Here is a 9,357-nt window from a genome sequence, read left to right as displayed (position 1 = left end):
CTGAAACATCCCCACTAACGTCGGGGTCCAAGGTACCAAAGCCTGCAGCTACTATAGTAACTGTGTCCCTTATGAAAAGCTGCTCCAAGGGACTTCACAGATGACCTGAGACACAAACTAGGACCCAGGTCTTCTGGGATTGGTTGAGAGTTCTTCTCACCATCAGGTTGTTTTTAAAGGAATGAGACTCTCCTTCATGAAAGATTGCAAGTCTAAATTCTTTAAGGCAGCTTCAATTAAAAACGAAGTCTTGGCTGCTTCTGAAAACGACTATCACTCTCAATCAAAAACGACTAGAACACAGACTTACAAACCAAGTCATTTAATTGTATCTTCAAAGGTAAACAATATATGGAGCTGGCTCCCATGCCCTGAGCTTGCCAGAGCTCCGGGTACAGAGTTCAGAGGGGTCAGAACTCAGGGTGTTCTAAGGCTTATGGAATTCATGCACTCCACTTTGCAATTCTGGAAACTGCCAAAAACCAACCCCAAGAGTCTTCTGAGATGGGGAAAATTCAACTTCCAGTTTTACAGGTAAAAGAGTAAAGAGTACCAATAATGTTCTGCTTACCTCTCTTCACTTTTCTCCTGAGATCTGAAGTCTGAGCTAACATATCCCCCACGCACAGCAGCCTAAGCCACCGTTCGGCTGTGACATCAGTGCCTCTGTGCACTCGCTTTCCTGCCACGGCGAGCATGACCCAGGCCAGAGAGCTCTCAGCAGTACAGCTTTTTAAAAAGCACTTAAAGTAAAAAGAACCCTCTAGTGGCACACTGAGTTAGTTTATAAGATTTTAATTTACAAATTAAAAAGCTACATGTTTTATTTTTTCTCCTTTTTCTCCTCTTTCTTTCCATCACTCTTTTCCTTATCTTTCTCTTTTTCTTTGTCATCTTTTCTATCCTTTTTGCTCTCTTCTTTTTCTTGCCCTTCTTTCTTCTCTGCATCCCGGTTGGCAATCTTGTTGTTGATGAGGTTGTGCAGGGCGACCACCGAACGGATCAGTGAGGCCAAATATACCACCACCATCTGGTCATTGGTCTTCAGGTAAAAGGCCTTGACAAACTCCTGGAGGCTGACATCTGGCAGCAGGTTGAACACGTCCTGTAGCTGGTAGATGATCTGGTGGTTGATGGGCAGCTTGCCTGTGGCCACTTTCTCCAGATAGCTCCTGATATCCAGAAGCTTGGAGTTCAGTCCCTTCAAACCATGGACCTGGTTTGTGATCCGCTGGGAAAGAGTGCCCACTGTAGTGTCCTTGATGTCTCTGTAATAACCCACAAGAAGAAAGGGCAGGAGAAAGCCTCAGTACACCATATTATCACACAGGTTCCCACAGTCTAGGCAAACACCCTGCTTGGTGGGGAAGGGCAAGTTTTCAAAAGAAAAATGTTACTTCATCATTTTGTAAACTGCCTTAGTTTTGATTTGGAGGCGTGTATTTTTCTCATCATGGGACGTTTTTTCAAAAAAAGAGAACTAAAATGAAACCATTTTTCACTTAAAGGGTGGCATTTTTTCACTTGCATCTATACGATGTTGTGAGAAGCTTCCATCCTGACTAACTTTTTGAATTGAGAAAAACTACAACCCTTTCGAATTAAGTCAATTATAGTATTTAAAATAAAAACCCATCCTAACATACCTTCTCCACAGACAACTGGCTACCTTCACTTAAAACAATACACATGGCAAGAATAAACGCCTGACTTTCCTTCCCACACGTGTTCTTGTCACAGTCAACACTGCCCTTTGCCGATAAGGTTTATTATCCATGGTCATAAACTGTGACTCAAGACACTCTAGAAATGATCCAGGCCTGGAACCCAGATCTCCCCACTCCTAACAGAGCCTCTTGGGCCGCTTATGATTCCGATGCCATCCTGCAGCTCACCGTAACAAATGCTCAACTCCAACTTCCTCGGCTTCCTCGGCTCCAATTTCACTGGTCACGTGCTCAAATGTTTTCGAGGTTGGAGTTCCATCCTGGGAGAGGAGGCTTAACTGTAGTTATTTACTTACAAACACCCTGGCACATGTTCCTTTCACACTTTGATTCCTCTGCTTTCAGTCAGATCACCTCGCGGGTGCACACCGGGCTTCCCAAGAGCTGGCAGAAATGGGTGAGGTTTGCTCTGAAAGCTCAGCCTTCCAGATTGACACTGCAATGGCGCTGCTCCGTGTTTCTGAGGAAAATCTTGATAATCCCTTAAGCCCACTGTGAGAATGGACACTTGAGGAAGTCTCAATTAGGCCAATTTTTAAAGCATGCAGTTCTTTCTAGAATAGGCAGTATACAGAATACGTGTACCGGAGGCCAGCTCGTGTCAGATAATCTAACTTTTAACCACCTACTGTCCCTCAGATCAAATGATGCCCGAGCACCAAAACAATGCGGTCAGAATAACCAGCTTTCTGTGGCCTGAATTAGTCAAAAGGTCCGTTCAGGGATATGGCTCCCTGTTATCACCTAGTGATTTCTGATGGGATTCAGGAACAACTTTCCTCAGATCTCCTGCCAGAAGAGGCTGGATGTATGTAACGACTGTGAAGTGTCCGCAAGGCAGCAGCGAGACCTTGGGAAAGTCACTAAGTGGTATAAATGTTAGCAGTAATTATTTTATCCCGGACAGTGTGAATCCTCCAAGTGCCATTTTCGTCTTGATTATGCCTGCCAGAACGGTCAGGACTACATGGAATGCCTTTTCAGGTACTCATTTTTCCTTGGCTTGATTTAATGTTGTGGCCTTCATGTGCCTTTTGTCCCCTACTTAAAATCTTCATTTGTATGTGTGCATGCATGGGTATGTGTGTATGTAAGAGCCTCTGATTCCTTTTTGAAAAAGACAGGGTAAAATTAACTTTAAAAACTGTACCAGACCAACAATGAAAGCCTTATTGCAACAAGGAAATATATTTCTATGTAAGATCTCTGGTGGCAAGACAAGAGAAACAGGAGGACAGAGCTCGGTGCAAGGAACATTTGCAGGGAGTTACCCTAAAATCTTTTTCCTGATTTAAAAACTGAATATAAGGATAAAGTCTACATATCTAAATCCAAAGGCAGAGTTTATCCTCAGACTTTTGACTCTGAAAATTCAAGAGGAAGCTCAAGTGCAAAATTTTATGCTCACGACAAAACACACACATATTTTCACATCAAATGCTACCCTAGAATCTGAGTTTAGTTTTTCTGGAAATAGAGAAAAGCTATATTCTGAAACCTCTTTGTGTCTACATCCAAAGCATGCAGCAGGTATTAGATGCTGTGGAGCTGAGTATTTAGGTGTCAAATCATACAGATGGGTCTTGCCATCTGGCTCCAGGCAGCTCTGACTCACTCTATCTGAAAACCTCTGGCTCATCTATAGGGAATGAAAATCTTCAAGGAGAAAGGAATGCTGGCGCAGAGGACCTGAACAGTGGAAACTGCATTAGGTTAAGACTAAGCTCACCAGGCTCTGCATTTCCTTTGCTGTGAACATCTCTGGGCAATCACAGGATGAGTATGGGCCTCAATTTCATGTGTAAAAAGGGATTTTAGATTTGGTGACTCAGAAACTCAAGGGAGAAAGAAACATAGTATCAAGCTGTAGACAAAAAACAACAACCTACTCTTTGTTAACAAAGATGAAAGATCTGTTGACTTAAAAACAACACAAAATCCAAATCATCCAATAAGCAGCAAATCTAATCTCCTTGGCTCCTAGGAAGAGGACTTACATCATGGACTTCTTCCACTGAAATATACGCTTCTGTGGGCAGTCCCAGGTCCTTTGGCTTCACGTCAATGATGACCAGGACCTGGCAGAAAAACACACCTTAGCAAACCACCTCACACCAAGCACATAAGGAATAATCACAGCCATTCTTCTGATGATGATTACCGAAGCTATTTCGTTCACTCAACCAGACAAGAGTTGGAATTTTCAGCAAAAATGAGTCTACATTTCACATGATCCCACCATTTGCCCCGCTCTTATCACCCTCATCCACTAACAAGCTCTGAGGTGGTAGTGTGGTCATCAAGCACGAGGAAGCCAGAATCAAGAGAGCCAACGGTTTGATCATGGCCCCCACAAGCAGGAGACCTTACTAACAATTCTGAATCTCTATTTTCTTATTGTAAGGAGAATAACCCTGTATAGTGACCGAGAGGATTAAGCACCTAATACGTATTTACTGTTACTTACTAAATATCCTGGGTTATTGTATACTATACAAAACACTACCAATTAACACAGGCAGTTTAGAAAAAAAGCATGAAATGATTTGCTACCTGAATCCTTCCTAGGATTCTTATATAAGTTAGCTGGCAAGGAATATCATTCAAGCGTTTTAAAGATAGAGCACACTTACTGAGTTAGGGCAGTATCTTTTCATGAGTTCGTTAATGGCGATGTCATTCTTGTGCAGTTTAGGGCCTGTGTGGTACCACCCAACTATTCTTTCTCTGGCTGGGAAGGAAAACATGAGTGGGTTTGAACTGTTACATGAAGATCTATAGAATTCCCTCAAAAAAGGTGGTAAGAACACTAGTCCTTATGTTCTCTACTTTTTCAAAATTCCATACATCTATTTTAAATCTTGACAGACCTGTGAAATCTAAAACTGAAAACCAGAATTCTCAGAAAATAAGCAGTGAGGGAAATTCAGAGATATCTGTATCTCAGACTAGCTGAGAGCAGTCACGCATGACACTAGGAAACAATTCCAAGGCAACACATAAACAAATGCAAGTGTATGTCACAGAGACTACAACTGTAAACATTGTGGGTATAAACATTTCCAAAGCATACATGATTGCTATAATGAAATAAAATGAAAATGATACATGTGAAGGAGAGCAAGATTTACCCCGATGGTACTTAGGCTCTAGGGGCAGGTAGATTTTGTTTGATAGTTCTTCACTTTTCTGTTACAGAGGGCTGGCTAGATCCCAAACCAAGGTCTAGCTGGCCTTAAACTGCTACTCTATCTTCTCATTCCTCTACTACGACTATGCTTACCTAAGTATAACTAAGAGAAAGAGCCCTCAACATGGAAGAAAATGGAATAATAATGAATGAAAAGACATCAGGGGCATGTACCTGGGTGCATGCACACACCTAAAAACACGCATAAATCCATGCCACAATGCCTTCTTAAAAAACATCAAGACATACCATTGACCTTCTTAAACATTCCATACATGTTTTCCAAATAATCATGGTCTAAAAACCAGACAGAATCATCTTTGTCATCTTCATCAAAAGGGACTAAAAAAAAAAATAAATAAATAAAATAAAGATTTAGTTTGGGGTGATGGATAGAACTAGCCTAGGGGACCCCTAGGCCACATCGGATCCACTTTAAGTGGTTTGTACAGTATGGTATTAAAATTATTTTTGAGTAGCTCTCATTAAAAACTGGGAGATTTCATGTAAAATCCAGACTTCCAGCTTCTCTTGAAATTGGAAGACCTGGTAACAACTGGCTAGAGCCAGGGAGAGCTTTCCCCCTTTAAAATGGACACCTGCTCATCAGTTTACTAAAAGTCCCATCACTCGCTAATACTTTCCTTTGACAAATAACATTAACTGCTTGGTCTTTTCAAATACTGAAGTTCATGACCTCTAGTCTAGAGCTCATTGTAGAGCAATTATTTTATTCTTTGTTGTTACTTTAGTCATAAAATATACGAATACATTCTTGTAAAGGTTCATGACACTGAGTAAAAAGTAATGGTCTCCATAACCATGGCTATGTGAAGGGATTTACAAACATCAGAGCTGCCTATTTTTATAAAGTTTTGCTAGCATACAGCCACCCCTTTGTCAACATACTGTCTATAGTTGCTTTCCTGCTACAAAATCTGAGGAACTGAGAGGTTGTAATGGAGACCATATGGCTTGCAAATTTAAAATATTTACTACTCAGTTTAGTGAGTAACCTTTAGCCTTCCTATATTTAAGCAATTCTGACAGAAATTCTAGGTTGGAGTAAAAATAGAAATCATGTTTCTTTTTTTTAATTTTGAAAATATTTGACATTTTAGCCCAGGCTCAGAACGTTAAGATTTTGCTTATACCTGCAAAACTGTTGGATACATCGAGTACTTTCTTTTGCCATGACCCTAAAAGCACACCAACAACACGCTTCTGGTTTCCAACCTTGCCTATTCTGAAAGAAAAAGCAGAAGGTCAGTCTGACAGGCATATAGAGATATTGAACCAAAAATTAGATACTCAGAGGGAAATATCAATGGTACACATACAATCTGGTTTACCTGGGAACTAATCCCACTAAACAAACAGAATAGTGTCAGGTAAGTCCTTAATATTAAATTTTAATAAACATAATGGGTAATTTACCAACTTTGTACATTGGCAGTCTTTACACTGTTGACTGCAAGAAATACACACTCAGAAAAATTTCAAACTTTCTAGAACCTGAAAATAGAGAAAATGAAAACTCCCCACATCTGAAGAGTTTTAAAATGTTACTTGGTGTTTGAAAAGTACATTTCATTTAAGTTATGCTGCCACCTTTAACTTTTTCTTTCACAGTTTTCTCCTTTGAACTTTCCCCAACTTTCTTATCCTTAAATATTTTCAGAGATAAAGATGCTGAAGTAGAACCACTTTTATGGGGTGGCTTTCCAGTTATTCTTTGGAATATCTATTCCACATGGACAAGCCCCACTAGAAGTTCTAATTCTTTGTACCATCTAGGGGCTCAGAAAATGGGTTCTGAGGCTGAGATATGCGTGTGCCACCTGTGGTCTCCGTGAATTGCTTAATCAGGCAGAAGTCAGAAGTGAGCTAGTGACTGGTAACACTGGCAGGATGGCTGAATGAGTAACACAGAGTTTATAACAGAATTTCTATCTACTTGTCAAACCTTCTCAGTGACTTCTGTCTTTGAGAGCTACAAGTGTTTCACTTATACGATCTCATTTCACTGACCTTAATGTAGTCTCCTTTGACCAGTAGCAAATGTGTCTCAAAATACAATTCCACATTCAAAGGAAAGACAGAGGCCACTGTGAAACGAACTATAGTTTCTTAACAGTCACTGTTTTCACTGTACTATTCTTCTAAACATACAGTCTGGCAAATATATAAATGCTTACTAAATTTGGGATTTGACTAAAATGAAGCTTTCTGTATCCATGGTAGTTCTGATTTGGGGGGAAGTCTGAGGCACGGAATTGTCACACATCAAAGGAAAGTTCTACACTCATGTGCTTTTCTTTTGGTCTACAAAAATACAATTTTTTTTCCCCCTTAAAAACCCTACATCTCTTATGACACAGCAGTTAGCAGTGTCTGTGCACTATGTCCTCCAAATAGAACTGAAATGGTGCTTGTTCCCTTAGCACCTCTAGTATCCAAGGGAGAAAGACAGTGACTACAGTGGGAATGCATGCAAAAGCTGTGGAAATGGGGACCCTAAACCTCATGGAGTCGTGACTGTTTTATTAGCTATGGTTGAATGAGGCAAGCTGCAAGACAACAGGCACTTCGCAACTGACTTTATAGCAGATGCTCCCAAGTGGGCCTTTACACTTGCCAATTTAAGTAATTTCCGTGTAAAAGTTATGAACACGTGTAACAGGTCCAGCGGGACGAACAGCTCCAAAACAAGGGAAGGGAAGGCAGAAGAAACATCCATGGGATGTTTCAGCTTATTCATTAATGCCCAAAGCTACTCAGGCTCTCATTTTTAAAAGAAAAGCTTGACACCTAATCTACATTTTAGGTTACCATCAAAACAGATTCCTGCTTAGGAACTACAGCTTTTCAAGGGAGCCCCCGCAGAGACCAGAATTTTGGTGACAGCTTTCACAGGCACAGAGACGCAAATTTGTTAGGCCTTCCCACGAGGCACCGAGTCTTTCTGGTGAAAAGGGGAGGACGAGGTGACAGATTGGCACGAGGCCTGGGGGATCAGGACCAAATGAAGCTTCCCCCCCATACTCTGGCAGCGTGCGGATTTGGGTAAAAGGAACGTGCAGTCCGGGCCGCAGAGTGACGGCTGGGGACGGGGGACGGGCCTGGTGATTTAGGCTTCGTGATCCGAGGCTGGTCCGGGCCCCTCCGCGAGGCTGTGCCGCCCCCCCCCCCCCCGCCCTTCAGCGCCCCGGCGGCCGCCGCGCCGTCCCAGCGTGCCAGTGACTCAGCAGCGGCGATCCCGATAGGCCGCCCCGCGCACCCACTCACCGGTTGAAATGATCCACCACACTGAGCAGCACCAGGGGGTGAACCACCACCTTCTGCACCGCCAGCTCCGGCATCGCGACACACCCCGCCCGCCAGACTCCGCTCCTTGCGACCCGCAAACACCGGCAGCCGCAGCGACACTGACGGATCCTCCAGGCCCGGCTCCTCCTCTTCCGGCTCGGCCGCCGCCGCGGTCCCCCTTTTCCGCTCCCAGAGTGCCGCGCGCGCGCCACCCCGGATTTTCGCGCCTGCTGCCATCTTGAGGAGGGGGAAGGCCGGAGCAAGGTGGAGCCCGGCCTGGGTGACTCATTACGAGTTTCCCTGGTCTTCGAAGCTAAAGGGACAGTGGCGACTGATAAAGGTTGACCTCCTGGTGTTGGGCCTGCACCGTCACCTGCAGCGGCTTTTCGTTTTAGTTCCTTCCCACTTCACACCCTCCTCCCCCACCCCGTTCGAAGACTAGAAAAATTACTAGAAGGAAGTAATAACTCCTATCTCCACCACCCAGAAAATGTTCACCTTTGTTTCAAGCCAGAATCCTCCAGAGTTTCTTGACTTTTAAGTCTTTAGCTTTAGGACATGTCGTTAAAGTAGATTTGGTAATTTATTTCATCCTTCTTGTCGGGGAATTAACCCTTAATATTTATTATGGACTCATGACAGATAATCCCCTTGTATTTATATTTTTCTACCTGTTTATATTACTTACCATTTAATTAGGGCTAGAAGAATTCAGTTTGTACCTGGAGTCAGGTCATTCAGGTTGATTTTCAAATGAAAGCTTAGGTAAGAGTTGAAGTAAGGGTAAAAACTAATTTCAAATATGCTTTGGTGTTTAGCGAGGAGAGAAAAAGGAAGACTGAAGGGGGTAATGGCGGGAGGCAAAAATTTAAGCGTATCTGTGGAAGGAGACAAAATTAATTCCATACAAGTTTGTATTTATAATTTTAAGTTGCTGGTTGTATAAATAGAAACAATACTTAAGCAACTTGAATTGTTGGCTTATTGTTTGCCCTTTTTTTTCCCTTAAGATTTTATTTGTTTATTTGAGAGAGGGAGAGAGAGAGCAGGAGGTTGGACAGAGGGAGAATCAGGCTCCCTGCAGGGCAGGGAGCCCGGTTTGGGGGCTCATCCCAGGATCTGGGGATCATG

The 9,357-nt window shown here is 42.7% G+C and overlaps 1 protein-coding gene across 1 annotated transcript; it reads right to left on the bottom strand.

Annotated features, from left to right (window-relative positions):
- Positions 1-306: 306 nt before the first annotated feature.
- Positions 307-8,396, bottom strand: PSMD7 (proteasome 26S subunit, non-ATPase 7). The gene is made up of 7 exons (XM_059152179.1): positions 8,206-8,396; positions 6,072-6,163; positions 5,167-5,259; positions 4,361-4,458; positions 3,725-3,805; positions 1,896-1,987; positions 307-1,268 (listed from the first exon to the last, which is right to left on the bottom strand). Exons 1-7 carry the CDS (start codon positions 8,277-8,279, stop codon positions 824-826), a joined length of 975 nt encoding a protein of 324 aa, XP_059008162.1. The 5' UTR covers positions 8,280-8,396; the 3' UTR covers positions 307-823.
- Positions 8,397-9,357: the final 961 nt, after the last annotated feature.

The sequence above is a fragment of the Mustela lutreola genome, chromosome 16 (assembly GCF_030435805.1).
Source record: "Mustela lutreola isolate mMusLut2 chromosome 16, mMusLut2.pri, whole genome shotgun sequence".
NCBI classification, from domain to species: Eukaryota; Metazoa; Chordata; class Mammalia; order Carnivora; family Mustelidae; genus Mustela; species Mustela lutreola.
Note: the sequence above shows the minus strand (reverse complement) of the source record. Positions and strands in the feature narration are given on the sequence as shown.

What these genes read in the sequence shown, in the direction of transcription:
- PSMD7 (XM_059152179.1), bottom strand. Translation starts at nt 8,279, where the DNA reads ATGCCGGAGCTGGCGGTGCAGAAGGTGGTGGTTCACCCCCTGGTGCTG. An exon ending in GTGGTGGATCATTTCAACCG is followed by an intron (nt 6,164 to 8,205) that starts GTGAGTGGGTGC and finishes TTTTTCTTTCAG; the next exon opens with AATAGGCAAGGTTGGAAACC. An exon ending in GGAGTTGAGCATTTGTTACG is followed by an intron (nt 1,269 to 1,895) that starts GTGAGCTGCAGG and finishes GGGTTATTACAG; the next exon opens with AGACATCAAGGACACTACAG.